This window comes from Ctenocephalides felis, unplaced genomic scaffold, assembly GCF_003426905.1.
Source record: "Ctenocephalides felis isolate EL2017-DRISC unplaced genomic scaffold, ASM342690v1 CF-g0.4_SCAFFOLD_01492, whole genome shotgun sequence".
Taxonomy (NCBI): Eukaryota; Metazoa; Arthropoda; class Insecta; order Siphonaptera; family Pulicidae; genus Ctenocephalides; species Ctenocephalides felis.
Genome location: NW_020537646.1, coordinates 33,904,786 through 33,924,044, shown reverse-complemented (window position 1 = coordinate 33,924,044; position 19,259 = coordinate 33,904,786). Strand labels below are relative to the sequence as shown.

At 28.1% G+C, this 19,259-nt stretch overlaps 2 protein-coding genes across 2 annotated transcripts in view; one reads left to right on the top strand and one right to left on the bottom strand.

Annotated features, from left to right (window-relative positions):
* The first annotated feature begins 704 nt into the window (after positions 1 to 704).
* On the top strand, positions 705 to 12,722 carry LOC113371585 (cyclin-dependent kinase 12-like). Its single transcript, XM_026612219.1, has 17 exons — positions 705 to 1,088; positions 1,705 to 1,869; positions 2,133 to 2,581; positions 2,714 to 2,884; positions 3,509 to 3,645; positions 4,030 to 4,336; positions 5,362 to 5,608; positions 5,682 to 6,158; positions 6,281 to 6,512; positions 7,909 to 8,096; positions 9,022 to 9,189; positions 9,372 to 9,563; positions 9,630 to 9,826; positions 9,894 to 9,972; positions 10,042 to 10,167; positions 11,183 to 11,451; positions 12,208 to 12,722. Exons 2-17 carry the CDS (start codon positions 1,735 to 1,737, stop codon positions 12,356 to 12,358), a joined length of 3,525 nt encoding a protein of 1,174 aa, XP_026468004.1. The 5' UTR covers positions 705 to 1,088; positions 1,705 to 1,734; the 3' UTR covers positions 12,359 to 12,722.
* Positions 12,723 to 18,165: 5,443 nt separating this feature from the next.
* LOC113371151 (fatty acyl-CoA reductase wat-like) overlaps positions 18,166 to 19,259 on the bottom strand; it is a 29,773-nt gene continuing 28,679 nt past the window's right edge. Inside the window, exons 12-13 of the mRNA XM_026611796.1 lie at positions 18,536 to 18,793; positions 18,166 to 18,462 (exon numbers count right to left, since the gene is read on the bottom strand). Coding sequence (XP_026467581.1) covers positions 18,372 to 18,462; positions 18,536 to 18,793 — 349 coding nt within the window. The 3' untranslated portion in view covers positions 18,166 to 18,371. The remainder of the gene's footprint in view (positions 18,463 to 18,535; positions 18,794 to 19,259) is intronic.

Sequence of the window (19,259 nt, the reverse complement as noted above, 5' to 3'; positions counted from 1 at the left end):
TTTTTTTTTTATAAATATAAAATTTGATTTTATCTCTTAAATTTTATTCTTGAAATTACATTACTTGTTTTTATAATTCAATTTGAAATATGTAAATTTATAAGAGTGTATGAACGATGTATGTATGTATGTACTTGCTGAATGAAAATTGAAAAAAAGATCTTTATAGTACAAAACTAATTTACAGTCATTGGGATTTCAGTTAAATTTATATTTGAAAATTATAATTGATAATTCAAGTTTCATTGCTTTTTATTGCATTTATAAATATTCTGCTTAAATTATTATACAAAATAAGAATATTTCATAGTTTAGCATATTATACTGTACTTTTTAATATATTCTATCAAAATTTGTATATATAATATTAAATTGAAATTGTTATTGAAAACTGTTTGTTAGTAGAATATTTTTTAAAAGTGTTTGTATATGCTGAAATTTTTTAATATATTAGATTTATTTCAAGTTCAGGTTTTATTGTTAATAAATATATGAATCTCTATATTTCCATATTGTTATGTATCATGTTTTATTTCAACATACGTCAAAATAAATTCATTAAACATAAATCAGAGAATAATTTAAATATCCCACCACTATTCTACATTGTACCCATACTACCAACTAAACGAACTGAATTATGATTAAAACTTTTTTTCATCGCCTGGCATTATTTAATTTTAATCTAATAACTTATTTGCACATATGCTATTTAATTTCATTATTTTACGCATTAATAATAAAATACTACCATAATTGTCCATTTAAATTTATCTTTTTTAGCATACGGTGATGACGTTGCTGTATAACAATGGCCGATAGCAGACGGCTATTGAATTCCCTTACAATTTATTGCACTTAAATCTAAAGAAATTATTATGATCCATGCTCCATCGAATTGAATGAATATTTTTTTAAGATTTATGATATCAAACTCCATATAATTTATAAATAATTTAGTACTAAGAGACCTTCATATAGCTATAAACCGATAATTAAAATGTCACATATCGAGATATATCATTTAACTATGTGTAACAAAATGTGAAGTGACAAATAAATGGATACGGCTCACGCCGTGATTCCAGGTGAGTCCTTACCTCATATATTTTATTTCACTACAATTTGATGTTAAAATTTACAATGCATATAGCTTTAAATAATTTTGCTATGCGATGCAGTTCCACCCGTACTAATGGCTACCGTAAAATTCACCTTCAGATAAGATTAGTCAAGAATATGCTATTCTTTTTATTACTAGTATATTTGCTTTCTAAAACTTTTAATCTTCTTTTTTTTATTAAAATAAATTTACCTATTGCTTAACAAATTGCATGAAATTTATTGTAGGTTATATGTCGCCAATCTTAACCTTAGTTTTATTCGAAGGTTTAATGACAAATACTAGAAATAGTATTTTGTATTAATATTATATGTAATTTTATCTTTATAATTTTCCATTTTATATTACTGTCGTCTTTATGTAAATATTTGGGAAATAGATATTTTATAATTATATCATTTTGATTTCTTATAAGTGTTTAATAATATAGTATTGAAGTATGGAAGTCCTTTATAAAAATATTTAAATGTGTTAACAAAGTTTTAAATATTTTATTAATCTTATGCAATCTGATATAATGCCAGGTAAATTATTATGAGTATTATTTTGTTTGGGTATTATATTACTGATATTCTTTTTAGATAATTACGATACTGGATGATAGTAAATACATGCAATATCACTATAATAGTGATTCACATATAATGGATAGGGATAGAACAAGTAAACACACTAAACGTCATGGTAGAAATAAAACAGGCAAGAAAACTAAAAAGAAGAAGAGGTCTAAAGACAATACCCCACAGGTAAATGCTAAAATTAAGATTTTTTTATAATTTTGCATTTTTGGTCTGTTTGCCATGAGATAAGTCTTCTTAACATTGTTGTTCGAACTAAAATATGTTTATGTAAATTGAAAAGAAGCCTGAAATTGAAATTCACTAAACTTTCAAAAAACAAGTTGTCTTTAACACAAATCATTATCTCATATTTGGATTGAGCTCTGGCTATTTTGTTTCCATTTCATACATAATAAGCTTAATTATTGAACAAATAATTATGTTTTTAGATAGCATCCCTGAGACCAATAGTTGAATATTCAGATGTGAGCAGTGAGGATTTATCAGCACCAGAAGCTGGCGAAATTCAGTCTGAAGAAAGTCCATTTAGTGAACAATCATATTCTAGGCATTCTGGGATTGCTGAAAGATCCAGAGTCATACCGGAGTATATTGATATTCCTTCAATAAAACCTCATATTAGAAAACACTCACCGACATCTGTGTCATCACATGCCAGAATATATTCACCTATAGTACCTCAAGAAATTTCAATTTCAAGAAAACATATGCGACTAACACCACCTTCTCCACTTGTATATGAAGATGAAGAGGATAGAAAGCACAGGAAGAAGAAAGAAAAAAAACATAAAAGAGACAAAAAGGGGAAAAAGAAGAAAAAGAAAGATAGATCAAAAGGAAGCAATAGTGAATTATCAGAAATTGAAAGCTATGAGAGGTAATTAAGAGATATGAGAGCTAAGAGAGAAAATCAATTAAATTAAAATAAGTTTACACCGAGAATTTGTTTATTTCTTTTAAACTTAAAGTATAATAACTAGTTGAATTTATAATAATTTTCTTATTATAGAACTCCAAAATGTGAAGTGGCTTTAAGTGATTGGGAAACACCTGTTGCAGCAGCTGCTAGGTCTGCAAAAGATATTTCACCTGCATCCATCATTAGTCCAGATGAACAATTAATTGAAAATGATTCATATTCACCTTCTAGAAAAACTCCGCCATCTCGATCTTCTGCAAGGTAATTTCTTTTTATCTACATCAATATTTTTCGTTTGACTAATTTTTTATCATGTAAGTGACCAATAACATTGTATCAGTAGTTTTTTTGTGTACATGGATTTTAGCATTCTGGAATTGTTTGATCAATCGAAAGTATAACTATAGATTATTAATGAATGAATAGTTACCATAGTAACTTGTACATTACCATCAGGGTTCAAATTTCTTTAGTTTTGTTTTAAGATTTATAAAAGTTTTTTATTTCTAATATTTAATTCAAACAAATTATGAATTACATAACATTGAAATTGTAAATTGTAATAAAATAGAATTATCTATGGCCATTTAAATGGTACTTATAATTACAAACATAATTTTTTTTGTTCCATATTATTTAAGAAATTACATTAATATTTCTAACTATACTAATATTTTCTTGTTATAATTTTACAGAAAATCTAGAAGCAGCTATTATTCGAAAACCAAATCCAAATCATTCCGCCACAGATCCAAATGTTTTCCTCTGAAATCCCAGAAGAAAAGAAGGTGTTATACTTCAAATTTCCTAAAATCCTTCATCAGTCCTATATGTGAAAGTCATTCATTGCATAATACTGTATTATTAAAGCATTATGTATTTCAGACGATCAGACATGTCACCACATACACCTCCCATAGCAACTAGAAATACTAAAATCTTCACCATTGAGGTAGATGATGAATCTAGTTTAGACTTGGTTTACCCGCATAGTAGAAGTATCTCCAAACATAGGAGTCCAGGTACAAATTTACATGTTATTTATAATTTACAAATTGATGGGTAGGCAATTATTTAATGGTACATTTAGCCTAATCATTGTAATTAATAGTTGAATAGAAAAAAACATTTGTTTTTGCACAAAATTCTGAATCAATTTTCACATCTGAAAAGCCATATAAAGGATTAGTTGTTTATTACACTCGTTAAGTTTCAGTATAGATTGCCCAGAGAGTTTTTTTTAATAAAGAAACAAGAAATAATTAAAAGTTATTGTATGTTTCAATTAATCGCTCTTATGCTAATTTTCTAATTCCGTTTTAGATGTAATTTTTCATAACTGTTTTTTTTAAATCACAATATTATTCAATAATTATATAATAATTTATTTCATTTGTATTTTTTAGATTCTTTTCATCAAGATTCGTGTCATCATCGCCATAGTTCATCACACCGTCACCACAGATCTGTTAATGAAGATCTTGATTTATCACCACCTCCATCGAAGAGAAGAAAAGAGTCAAATCGACACTCCAGTCGAGATCGTATCGTGCGACATGAATCTCGATCAGCTGGTTCTCGGCATGTTTCTAGTAATATGGTGGTAATTGCCAGAGAAAGGGACACCAGGAGAGAAAGAAGCAGTAGAATAATTGTCAGATCTAGATCAAAATCAAGAAGTCCAAGCAGACATAAAATACATTCAAGATCAAGGTGATTAGCTATAAATTCAACTCAAACCAGATGAATTATTTTTCTATATTAAAAATTCTTCATTAGTTTTGGCAGGTCTTTATAATTTTCTACTTTATTCAACAAATTGTTACATGATTTAATTTATTAGAATGTATGTAACTATAGAAGCTAATGAAGATATTTTCAAGAAATTGCATCCATTTCAAATTTATCTTCATGGATTTGTCATAGAGAACTTGCAGCTTGAGTTAAATTTTCCAAATATTTTGTGTGCTATTAATTCCAGTACTAATGTTTTAAAAATATCATAAGTTATACATATACATAGTTATATTGATTAATTTTTTTCATATTTTATAAATTGTGAAACATCTGTTAATAGAACTATAAGTCACTAGTCCAGATTTTGGCAAATGTTTAAATAATTTTAATGATATGAGGTGTGTTTGTATGTATACATGTATACTTTTGAATTTGATGTTTATATTTGTATTAACAGAGTCTAATACTTAGGCATAACATCAGTAAAACACATGAATTTCTTTCAAAATTTCTTCTAAAATCAATATGTTACGGCTATAGTCTTAGTCTTCATTCAAAGAGTTCGAAAAATTAAAAAGAGTGAAAATAATGCATTGTATGAATTTATGGTAATGCACTGAGCTGGTAATAAATATAAATATAAATAATAATTTAAACATATTGTATTTAAATATAAGCAGTTTAATGTTTATAATATATAATTTAGTGCATTACCATAAACTCATACCATGGAGTATTGTTTTTTCTGTTTTTAACACTAAGATATGTAAATTGTAAGTACTTACCACTTTTTGTAATTTCTCAAATTTAATTATACATACATTTTAGTTATAAAATTTAATTTAACTTTACAGTGATTGATTGCTAAGGGATCGTTATGTTATGCCTGATTATATAAATATAATAAATATAAAATAATAATAGTTCAAAGAATGAAGAGAATATTATATATATAGCAAAAGTATATTGTAATATCAATGAATTTTTTTTAAATATTTCAGAACTAGGCGTGTGTCCAGGAGATCATTTAGTCCACAATCTCCAATATTACAAAAACCAAGTTCATCCACTAGGCTACGGAAATCACGATCAAGGTCAAGAGGAAAAACGATAAAATCGAGATCAAAATCACCAAAAAGTCCTCCAGAAATATCGCCAATTGCTATTGCTAGAAGGATAGACAAAGCCAAAATCAGTGATACTAGTTTATTTGCAGAATTAGTGAAAGACAGATACAAACGAGCTAAGGTTTGTCCTATTCCTATATTTACCTTCTTTTTTTTTACTTTGTATATAATTTTTTTTTCAATAAATGCTTTAGGCATGGAAACAGTTAATTGAAAATAAAGAAGAATCACAACCTGCCACTGAAGATTCTACAAATACAACTGAAGATAAAGTTAATTCAGAAACTAACTCCGTTACTCAAGGTACACCGGCCAAAGAAAATGGTGAAATTTTAACAATGGATGATTCAAATTCAATGCCTATGAACATTGACGACATACCAATGCCTACTAATATAGAAGAAATGAAACCAAACATGGATGAAGTAGATAATTCAAATTCAAATAATAAAACAGATGATATTGCGAATATTCAAATTAATATAGAAAATACGGAGCCTGTTAATGACAGTACCACTGTTCCTGATGAGCCAGTTGTGGAAAATTCCATAGTCAACAATGTTGTTAAAAATACAACTCCTAAGAGTTTGACACCGGTCACAAATACTCTTGTTCAAACTCCACCTACACCTGGGAAGGTTATTGCAAATTTGCAGCCAGCAGTAAATAAGGTAATACAGTTTTTTTTATTTATGGTAATTTGATGAAACATATAAAAATATTCAGAATATTAGGTTCATGATTCAATTGAAATGTATCTGATTTAATCTATTATCTTTTTTTCTTACAACAGGTGAACAATTCTAATACAGTACCAGCAGTTGCTAATAATCAACCCAAAAATCTAACAAAGTTGCCAATGCCTCCGGGTCTGACATCAGCAGAATTAGAAAATATGGCCTCTCCTCCTAGTCGTACTCCTAGCCCACCTAAGTCCCAACCACAAACACAACCACAACCTCAAGCTCAACCTAAAGTAATCAACAAAACTCCTACGAAACCTGCACCTGCACCTGTTAAGAAAGGTAAGAATTTTATTATTGCTGTATTATTAACATTCTGAAGAAGTGTTTTCGCGAAGAAAATCGAATGCTAATTTTATATTTTCTCGACGTCGCAAATCATTCTGAATCGAATGAGACCAAATATGTGTATGTGTATGTGAGCAAATTTTTGTCCACATTTTAGCACACAATTTTGAATCGATTTTAAAAATTCAAATTGTTTGAAGGATATTGGTTGGGAACCGCGTTGATTAGTTTTTAGTAAAGATCGGCCAGGCCGTTTTTTCGAAATTAAATCTAAATTTTTTTTAACCATTTCGATCAAATGGCATACTAATATATTACAAGCCTACGATAAGCGGTTGAATTATTAACATTCATCACAGCTTAGAATTTCGTCGCGCATTCAAAAGATTCTAATCAGAATCTGTGTCGAAACATATGTACGTTCTTTGGTGTCTCGAAGATAGCTAGTGATTACAGTTACATTACAAATACATTTTTAGAACATGAAACATAAGAAATAAAGTGTGATAAACCTCGTAATTTGAACTTTCAATCTTAACATTTAACTAGTTGGTATTGGTATTTTGTCTTGAAGCAAGATACATGAACTTCCCAATATGTGTAAATAATCGACTTCAGGAAAAAAGAAAATTAATTTATGAGTTAAAGTATTAAAGTATTAAAGTATTTCGGGTGGTAAAAATCAATAATTTTTATAATTGAACCAGTTTGCGTAGGACTTTAATGGTTTAGTATGTTCATTAAGACCAAGTACTGTCTCGTTATACCAAGTAAATCGGCTAATTTTTCTTTTATCAAAGGTCAAAAATACTACTCATTTTCGGAAACTTTGAATTTTTTAAATTAAATTACTTGTCGTAAGGGAGTAATATTTCAGTAAGTTCTATAAGACCATGATATATATCGGCAAAAAAAGTTCCATAAAAATCGGATCCAATTTTTTTTTCAACAGTTAATTACAAGAAAACGGCTCGGTAGATTTTTACCTGAAACTATGGAGTATCCTTCCCAACTAATATCTTTCGAACAGTTTTTGATTTTTAAAAATCGGTTCGGTAGTTCGAGGTTAAATATGGACGAAATGTTTAACACATTTTCCTCATCGAGATACATCAAATGGCTTTTAAATTTTTGAAATCGGTCTAGGCGTTTTTGAGCAAAGGTCGATTTACGGCAAAAAATCTGTTCACACACACACAATTTCTCCAAATTTGGTCTCATTCGTTTCAGAATGGCTTGAAACGTCGAGAAAACATAAAATTAGCAAATCAGATTTTTTGATGAAAACATAAACTTCTCCTTCGGGAAGTTAATAAATAGGAATAATGTTAATGCTTTTAAAATTTGATGTGCGTATGTACATATATATTTACAAATATTTTTCAATTAGGTATTATGAATTTACCAATGCCTCCAATGGTTCCTGGCACAGAAGACTTAAGTGGCGAAGACGACGATACCACTGGAGGCACACCTCCAACATTTGGCAGTTCTGGATCTAAAGGTCATGGTGTTCATTCTATGAATTCTGTTCAAAGGGCTGCAGGTTTAGGCCCGTCTCCTAGAGGTGGAACTATGGTGAGATTTTTTTTTGAGATACATCTGCTTTTTACAGCACATTGAAAACAAACTTTGTGTATGATTTATTACGATTACTACTTATTTTTTCATTTTTGTGACTAATTTATTAACTTCTCAAAGAAGAGTTTATGTTTACTAGAAAAAGTATGTATGTGTGTGTTGTATTGTATGTAACTGATTTCAAAATTTTAAAATCCGTTTGATGCAACTTGATGAAGATTAGCTTTGGTTAGTTTTTTTTTATACGATCCGCTGAGCCATTTTCTTAGAATAAGTAAAGAAGTGCAAAAGAATTCGTTCACGTTTTAGCCAAAAATCATGAACTGATTTTGAAAATTCAAAAACTATTCAAAAGTCATTTGAAAATCGCATTTTGACAAAGATTGGCTAGGCCGTTTTTTTGTAATCGATTTTTTTTTCAACGATCTTAAAGAATTTAAGTTTCGGAATTTAATGAACATAATAAAAAATTATTGTCCTACAAACAGTGGTTCATTTCTAAAAAATATTTATAATTTGAATTAATCAGCCGCGTTTTTAGAAAATACTCCCTGTATGTATCAGACACATGATTGCTTTTTGAGAATGTGTTATAAAAATATGGCGCAAAATTGAGTAATCTGCAATAGTTTCTCTTATTGTGACGCTGTACAGCAATTCTAAATAAATTATGAATTAAGATATTGAATACTTATTGATTTAATCCGATTATTTACACATGTCATGAAATTGATGCAATTTGCCTTTAGACAAAATGCCACTTACAACTACTATTAAAATATCAACAATTTTATTATTGAAAATAGTAAAATTGTTTTTCTAAGCTTTATATGAATTCCATATTCTCATCATATTTTTGTATATAACATTTTTTTAAGCTGAATTACATATAAGGTTTATTCTCCCTTTTTTTTAATTTTAGATGAAGCATAAGAGACCTAAAATATTACGGAGAAGAACATCACGTGTGATCTTGTCAAGTCCTAATGCTGTTTTAGGACAAGGTCAATTATCAGGCAGAGATTGGGGTGAAAGGTGTGTTGAGGTATTCCAAATGATTGAACAAATTGGTGAGGGCACTTATGGACAAGTAAGTATCCTATAATTTGAATAAATAAGATAAATTGCTTCTTTACAATAGTCTTGCATGTTTAAATAATACCAAGGATTACATCAGTAACTTACTATAGATTTATTTCTAACACATGTCTTATTACATAAATTTATGTATTTATGTATTTAAATATTTTCACTTTATGTATTTTTTTTTAGGTTTACAAAGCAAAAGACAATAGAACTGATGAACTAGTCGCATTAAAAAAGGTTCGTTTAGAACATGAAAAAGAAGGCTTTCCCATAACAGCAGTTCGTGAAATCAAGATATTACGGCAGCTGAATCATAGAAATATTGTTAATTTACGAGAAATTGTAACAGATAAACAGGATGCTACAGATTTCAGAAAAGTAAGCCCTATAACTTAACACAAAATTTATAATTTGAATAATAAACTATTATATTTGCATTTTTAGGACAAAGGATCATTTTATTTAGTTTTTGAATATATGGATCATGATTTAATGGGACTTTTAGAATCAGGAATGGTAGATTTCAATGAATATAATAATGCAAGCATTATGAAACAGCTTCTAGATGGATTAAATTATTGTCATAAAAGAAATTTTTTACATCGTGATATAAAATGTAGTAATATATTAATGAATAATAGGTGGGTAGTGACTTTTATCATTTTATATTTATGTATTTGTTTTTGCTCATGAAAAAATTATGTTCAGAGGGGAAGTGAAATTGGCTGATTTTGGTTTAGCTAGACTGTATAATGCTGAAGATAGACAAAGGCCGTATACTAATAAGGTTTGCATATATATATAATACTGTAATTAATTATTGTTTATATGTATTACCGAATAATCTATTTTTTAGGTTATTACATTATGGTATCGACCACCAGAATTACTTCTAGGAGAAGAACGATATGGACCAGCAATTGATGTTTGGAGTTGTGGTTGTATATTAGGTGAATTATTTTTGAAAAAGCCATTATTTCAAGTAAGTACACCAATTATTTAATTATTTTCATATTCACCAATGTGCTCATAATTTTTTATCCACAAGTGAGATTATTAAAATGATTTGAATGTAAGTGAATGATTTTTGCAAGAAAATCTTATTTGTTAATCTTTTTTTCTGGAAGTTGCAAGTCATTCTGAATCGTTTATTATTAGAAATTTTAAATCTGTGTGCGTATATGCGCCAGAAAAATGGTCAATAGCGGTATTTAAAAATTTAAAAGGCATTCAATAAATCTTGTTAAGGATAATATGATAAATATTTTGCGACGATGGGCCGAGCTGTTTCTATCAGTAGTTTATCAGTAAATAAGGGACAAATTTTTCATCAAAATTTTATCTGAAAAATTCTGAACCGTTCAAAATCGTTTTTACTTAGTTAACCTGAAGATACAATTTATGATTTTACTAGGAAGTGCGATTCCCGAGACATTTTTCATCTCTTGATAGCAAAATAGTATATATATATATATATATATATATATATATATAATATATATGAGTGTGTATATATATGTGTATATATATATATATATATATATATATATATATATATATGAGAATATAATATATATAAGAATTTGACTTTTTGTCAATGTTTTTTCAAATATAGATTTCACCAATTTCAACAATATAAAAGCCATTTCTTATAGCCGCTTTAGAGTTAGCAGATGAGCACAAAATTGTTCAACTGTTAGTCAAAAGTTGTAAACTAATTTTAATAATTCAACGACTTCAAAATCAGTTAGGAGTTGTTCCAATTAGTTTTTATTAAAGATGCAGTTAAAGATTCTTTTGAAATTAATTGTTAAAAAATAATTTGTTGACGATTTTAAATAAACTCATTTATTTATAAGAATTTTCCTTCAATTGTCCTTGCTTAATCTCAATTCTTAAGCCAATTATTTATAAAGGTACACTTACACTTTGTTTAATAATTTTAATAATATTTGATTATTAAAAATTTTATTCTGTACATCTCTTATCTTTTACAGGCAAATACAGAAATAATTCAATTGGAAATAATATCTCGCATTTGTGGTACTCCGTCTCCGGCGGTATGGCCATCTGTGATTAACCTGCCCTTATTCCACTCCCTCAAGCCTAAAAAGATTCATCGGAGGAGACTGAGAGAAGAATTTGTTTTCATGCCTTCTTCAGCTATAGATCTTTTAGATAAAATGTTAGAATTGGATCCTGATAAGAGGATTACTGCTGAAGATGCTTTGAAGTCAGCCTGGTTGAAGCATGTGCAGCCAGAGAAGTAAGCATAGAATGAATTAACTGTTGTAGAAATTGTTAATTATTATAAATAGAGTCGTACTCTGATAACTTTCATGTTAGAACTGTTGCAACTTTTTTGAAGTGATTTTTATTTATTGTAAGGTTGGAGTTATACCCTTTATCTACCCCTTCTGTTTAAACACGGTACATATCTATGATGTGTTATGCTCGTACATTCTTCTCATCCTCATATTTTTCAATAATGTCATGCTTTCAGTCAAGAGACATGGCTCTTTTTATTTGGACCCATGGTATAAAAGTAAACAACATTTTCTGAATGTACAAAAAGCAAAAAAGCGCAAAATCAACATATAACTGTACAATCACTTTTAATGTAAGTTGAGTTTCATAAAACAGCCAAAATATTTCTATGGGAGGAAAATCATCATTACAACTGATGAAATTTTTCATATTTTTATTTTGTCATTAACGTTTTTCTAGAGTTTTTCATTAACTTTCTCGCTTAAAGCTCAGATCTTGATTTTTGATTGTATGTCAAAGCAACAAATCGCTGCTTTGGTGGATCGTATCCCCAAACATTTGTATATCATGTCATTTGTAAGTAGGGGTACTACTGTGTATGTATTTTACTTTCAGTTTCAAAATTTATTCAGTTCTGTTATTTTATTTGATGAAATTGAACTATGTGTTTTAAAAAAAATCTTTAAATTGAATAAAAAAAATTAACACTGTTTAGAGGAATTAATAAACATCATCAAACAATTTCTTATTCCAGAATGCCGGCTCCTGATCTACCGAAAGGACAAGACTGCCATGAGCTATGGAGTAAAAAGCGCCGAAGACAATTACGTGATATGCAAGAAGCTATGTTGAATCAACAACAAGCAGCAGGAAAAGTAATGTTGAAAACCAATGATAGTGCCTAAAATATGAATTTGATTATGTGACTGACTAAACTGAAAGTACTTGTGGGTGAACAAAACTAGTTCGACAGAAGTGCAGTCTGAACAATTAATTAGAATGGTGTTCAAGAACCTTACAATGAAGATGTGCCGTCGTGTATATTTTTTTGTATATAAATTATGTGATACAAATGTTGTGCAAGGAAGTGGAGTAATAAGTGTATGTTTTTTGATAAATCTGAAATGGAAAAAAATATAAAAGTATGAGTTTTTGAGTGATAAGTATCATTATTTTCTAATTTATATATTTCTGTTTTTTTTTTTAGTTTCATTAAGTATTAACACTTAGTTTGAGATGCACATGTTACTTGTGCAGATTAATTTTACCCAGACCAATATCTCTGTATATGAATAAAATTCATTTAAGTAGTGTTTTGTTGCTAATCTTTGGTACTATCGTACCATTTTGTAAATAAAGTTAGATAATTTTTTATTGTATATTTGCCAAACATGTGGTAATAAAACTATTATGATAATATATGGACTTCAAACTAAAAAAAATATGTATAATTAATAATTGTAGATATTTTACCAAGGTTTTCTAATTAATTAAATACCTGACTTGTGCAAAAAAATGTGCGTTTTATCTTGTATATAATAAATTATCTGATACTTAACTTATTTATTTATCTTTTATTTTTTTCAATTATGTATAAACAGAGATAGGGGAATAATCTTGCAAAGAACTGTCATATTTAGATTAAGAATTTTGTTTGAAATCCTATTTGAAAATGAATCTATCCTATTTGAAATGAATTTAATTCCTGATTTGAATGATTTGAAACAGAAAACAGATCAACTCAAATCATGCTTATATATACACAAATATAAGCCAGGACACAAAAAGTGTCCTTAAATTTGAGCATATGAAACAGTATTTAGTTGTTTAGAGCTTGATTTGAATGATGAATTGATTCGACTTTGTACATCTATAGCATTATGGAAGAAAAACACTTTTACAGTCAAAGTAAAAATTGTACAATTTTTTTATTTATATTGTGCATGTTTAAAAAAAACTCAATTTTATGTCGTCTCTTCTAAATGCTAAAGAAGATAATATTTCTCTAATAAAAGAAAATAGAATCTGGGTGTTATATTATAAAAACGGATATTCTTAATACTAATTCTAAATTTTCTATTGATAATTATGATTCTAAATTTCCTATTGATAAATTCATTGTCATAAATTCAAATTACAATGAAGAAATGTAAATTTATTTTTGTGCTAATGAAATAGCGGGAATCTCAAGGATAAATCTAGATGATTGAGGAACGTATTGCAACCATTACAAGAATAACTAATGGTGTATGGCATCGTACCTTAAGGCAAATTGCTTAAAATTGTTAAAAAAGATTTTTTTTTAAACTTTGATAAAATTGACTTTTTTGGAACGTTTGAAAATTAAGTGTTTATTTAGTTGTAAGTATTTTGAACTTTTTTTCAAAGCAATCGTATTGCTTTAGCTGCATAGAGACGAAATATCAAAGCGCGTAAGCGCCGCGTCGCTGTCTAATAGGCAAACGATGTTACGGAACCTAAAGAAATGTAAACAAAATTGATACATATTATAAAAATCTCCATAAATTATCTGATAATTTGATGTACATATGTCTAATGATCATTTTTGATCGCCAAATGGCATTTTTTTACTTTCTTTACTAGATCTCCGAAACCGCTAGACCTGCTTTCCCAAAAATTTGATCAGTTTTTCATCTTGTCAATACAAGTAAAATGTTTTTTGAATTATCAATATCGGACGCACCATTGTCTTAAAAACTGAGTTGCCGTTTTTGGCACTTTTTGCTCCGTATCTTTGTAACGGCTAGATCTGCCTTTGACAAAAACGTCTCCTTATCAATACGAATCGAATGTTTTTTAAATTATTCAAATCGGTTGATCCGTGTTCTCAAAATCGTCGACGAAAATTTGTATCTGCACTCACATACACACACGCACACACACACACATTCATCCATTTTTTCTAAGGTATTCCACAATGTTCAGAAACCTTTGAAACATAAATATATATAGGTAAAAATTTCCATTTTCGATTTTTTTGCGATTACTATATATTGTAACTTATCCTACGAGAAGTTAAAAATAGAATGTAGGTGTTATATTATAAAAACGAGGATTCTTAAAATGCTAATTCTAAATTTCCTATTGATAATGATAATTTTAAATTTCTTATTGATAAATTCATTGCCACAAATTCAAATTACAATGAAAAAAATATAAATCTATTTTTGTGACAATGTAATAATTAGGAATCCCAATAACAAATCTAGATGGTTGTTGGAAAGTATTGCAACCATTGCAAGAATAACAAGCAATTGTTATGCCCGATGCACCACCCCAACATCCTTCCGATTCTTAAGAACGCCACTAGGATAGACGAAGAGTATCGGAGATATTCGAAGATGAACGACTATTCTCCAGGAAATCGCACATTGCAAAATTCATTCTTCAAAGCAGCATCGGCCATATCAGTACTGTTTAATTAACAACAAAGAGATCATATTATTTCAACGTCCTCATATTCATATAATTCTCCATTTATTAAAACTGTGAATTAAGATAAGTACTGTTAAAAAGGCTAAAGGACTAATAGTGTTCTTATCTCTCGAAGAAACTCCGCTGCAAGGCAAAATTTACAACACAATATTTAAAGTTTCATCACAAACTTTATTCTTCTGTCAAATCTAAGATTCTACGTTACACAGAATGTTGAGTCTCGAGGTGGAGGTGGACCTGCCTTTGAGTAAAATGAATGAGCCATATATTTCAGAAAATATATTTTGTAATTTGTATATGCTCAACGTTTTTTTTAAAAAACGGCTGAACCGATTTCAAAAATTCAAGTGGAAAGCGAAAACAATACTTCCGAAATGAGCAGTTGGAAATTTTATAGAACGACAAAATGCCACTTACCCTAATTCAATTTTGAACTTGGTTGTATCTACTTTGATTCAATTCATTTTATCCGACGACTTGCGCTTCTCAGTAAATTTCATTGTCTTTTTATGGTTTAAGAGTGTAAAAATTGCATCTATCTAATTTGATGGTCATGGATATTGCAATTCCTTTTAATTTTGGTAGAAATATTCCATTACATAAAAATAAAATAAAATTTGACTCTGGAGACTTAAACCCGCCTTTATACATATTACATAAGGAATTTCTATGATTGAATATACACAAAACAGTTTCAGTTTCACTTGCAAAATTGGATGCAATAAGCCTAATTATAATTCACAAATTATACCATATCAAAGGAGAAGATATTTAAGAATCAAGTGTGTGTAGATTGGTGTTTTTATAAAATAATTAATATGCTGTGTTAATTGAATTTGACAAGAACAAATCAGTGAAATAATATAAAAGTGACAAGTGTTACGATTATATGAACGCAGTGTTGAAGTGCCAGTGAAGTGTATGAGGACTCCTTTTCTGCAGTTATCAATGGCGTCTATTGTGGATCCATATTTAAGGTACAAATTATATTTATGCATGTATATATATATATATATATATATATATATAGCTGACTGATAAACATTTAGTCATTTATATCGCACAATATAGTATGTTGCTCAATTTACTGAAAATGAAACTAAACATGAAGATATAAGCTTGTCTGATTAATTGCTGTACGTTTATATATTTTCTATAATTGATTTATCAATAAATTATTATTATTATTATTATTATTATTATATTTTATATAATTTTATATTATTATTAAATAAAATATTGTTTTAATTTATGCAATATTAACACGTTGAAGACCACGTGCTCACCCATGTTATGTGTTATCTAGACCGATTTATTTGGTTTATACTAAAATTATGTACTTTAGTCCATTCGCCAATTATTATAGACTCAGTAATTTGACATTGCCTTTTTTTAAAATCATTATGTTTCAATTTTCTATAATTATGTTCCCATTTATAATTATGTTTTAATTTTAACCCACACAAAATTGACGATTTTTGGTGTGATCCACACGTGGAAATACGATTTTCGATGCATTTTCGAAACATTTTACTTTTGTTTACCATGAATTGAAATGGCTTCTAATTTTAATATCATAAATGTTCAATTGGGTCATACAATCGATTAATTTATAAACTAGTGGGGTACATGGCATCGTGCCCTAAGGCAAATTGCTGGTACTTCCCGTACCGTAATTAAAAATCTTGTCACGTCCAAAAAAATACACAAAATGTGTACACATTATTGAAATCTCTGTAAAATATCTGATAAATTTGATGTACATATGCCTAATAAACATATTTGACCGCCAAATGACATTTTTTTAACTTATTTTTATTGGGAGTCCATAACCGCTGGACGTGCTTTCCCAAAAATTTAATCAGTACTCCATCTTGTCAATACAGGTAAAATGTTTTTTGAATGATTAAAATCGGACGCTTCGTTTTTTTGAAAACTGAATTACCATTTTTGGTTCTTTATGCCCCATATCTTCGAAACGGCTAGACCTGCCATCGCCAAAAACTACTCAGCACGTCTTCTTACCAATACGAATCGAATATTTTTTGAATTATTCAAATCGGTTGATTGGCTTTCCCGAAATCGTCGACAAAAATTTGTATCCGCACGCACACACACATACACACACATCCATTTTTTTCAAGGTATGTCAAAATATTCAGAAACTTTTGAAGCGTAAAGATATATAAACATATTCCTTTTCGATTTTTTGCGATTACTACCACTTACTCTATGAGAAGTTAAAAAAATTAAAAGATGTATTCATTTAAAAGAAATATGCTGAATCATGTAATCCAAAACTAAAAATGTTGAACGAAACCAGTTTAATAATGAATTTTATGATTTTCATATTTACTAGTTAAATAGGAAATGCTGATAAAATATATATTTTATATTTTGTTAAATAATAGTTTATTTTATAAAACAATATACATAATATGAACATAACAGAGAATATCGATGAATTTTTCTATCAAATAATGGTATGGGTGATTTTTTTGGAAAGTATTTATAAAAATATATATAGCAAATTTTCACAAAAATTACTAATATAATCAAAAGCATACACAAAAAATTGTATTAATGTAATTAATTATAAATGCTTTTGCCTTTAGTCAGTTTGTGATAATAATTTGATAAAGTGAATTTATACTATTATGTAATATTAGTTTATTATTGGAACGCAAAAGTCAGGTGTGTATTGAAATAAATATCATATCGCCGATTATTGAAATAGAAACGTAATTTGAATAAATTATTATATACACACCTATACATATATATATATATATATATATATATATATATGTATATATATATATATATATATATATAAATATAATCTTGCGAGTATTTATAAGAAATCTACTTCTCCAAAAAATATATCTTAAGCAATGATGATGAAGGATCCAATAATTCCGATACAATATTTTTCACATAATTATTATACATCATTGGTTTATTAATCCTATTTTAGTAAGTGAAATAATTGATTTGATTAAAAATACTTAATTTTGTCATGTTAAACACATAATACTTTCATACAAAAACGCTTAAGCAATAATATATTACATATAATACACAAAACAATATTTCCATTTCGTTACTGATGAAAACCAAGAAGGTCTAAAAGATAGAATAACGAAAATATTATTTTGTGTGATAATAAAAATAAGCATAATATACATATAAAATCTACAATAATACCTAACAAAAAATAATTCACACACAATTGCACTTCGCTCTTTTTATGCTTTTTTCATTTTTCTTTTATAAATATTGAATCTTATAATAATTTGAATTTATTTTTTATAAAATTGCATAAAATGCTTTTATATCTTACAAAAAATGACTTTGGTTATAACAGATATAACAAAGCACCACAGTCATTCATTTTTAATGTAAATCGTATATGGGCACTTTACAATCTAGATAATATAATTAAAAACTAAATCCTTTGAATTAAATTAACATAGAACTAAATACTGACCATAATCCATATAATATAAATAATGCTATAGTTAACTTTACTATTTGATGTAGATAGTAGAACCTAGAAGTAGAACATAAGATAAAATTATACAAGTCATATTAAAAAATATATTGTTTTTTAAATATTAAATTACCTGTTCCACTTTCGCCTTGCTGCTTCAATTGTGCTTAAATCATCTTTGAATAAGTATATCCTCATTCCTTTGATGTAAGTTTTCATGTAAGCTGACCAATCCATTGTTTGCATGTTGAAATCAAACATTTCTTGATCTTTTGGAGATATTTTCTTCCATAGCGCTTGAACGTTATTATTTGTAAATGTCCATTCATTAGTACAGAAGAATGAGATTACGTTTGAAAACTTGTGGATCTTTTTATAGGCTTTTAATAATCTGCAATAGAAAAAAATACTTTCTTAATCTTTTTGCTAGGGCCGTGTTTTGGGTGACACTGCTGTATGGAACAACGTACCGCCCATTAACTCTTTGGGGACTGCTGTCCATCTGAGTGGACAAACATACTCTGTGAGGCACAGGCTATTTTATAAACAATGACTCAGTTTGCATCGAAAAGTTGAATAAATTACATATAGCAATGATAAAAAGTGTTGTATTTTGAAAATAATTTTTAGTTATTTTAGTAGTATTTTTAGCCTTTTTTTGCTCTAAAGTCTTTTTTTTAATATTTAAAACGACCGAGCGCTTTTTAATATGGCAAAACGACTGGTAAATTTTGTGAAGATGAGTTTCAAATAGACATTCAACCAGACAAATTTTAGGAAATTACTATTCGCACCGAAGATAGTGATGAATGTGATGGTGATATTATCCAACCAACAAAAAGAAGAAGTTTGACAAA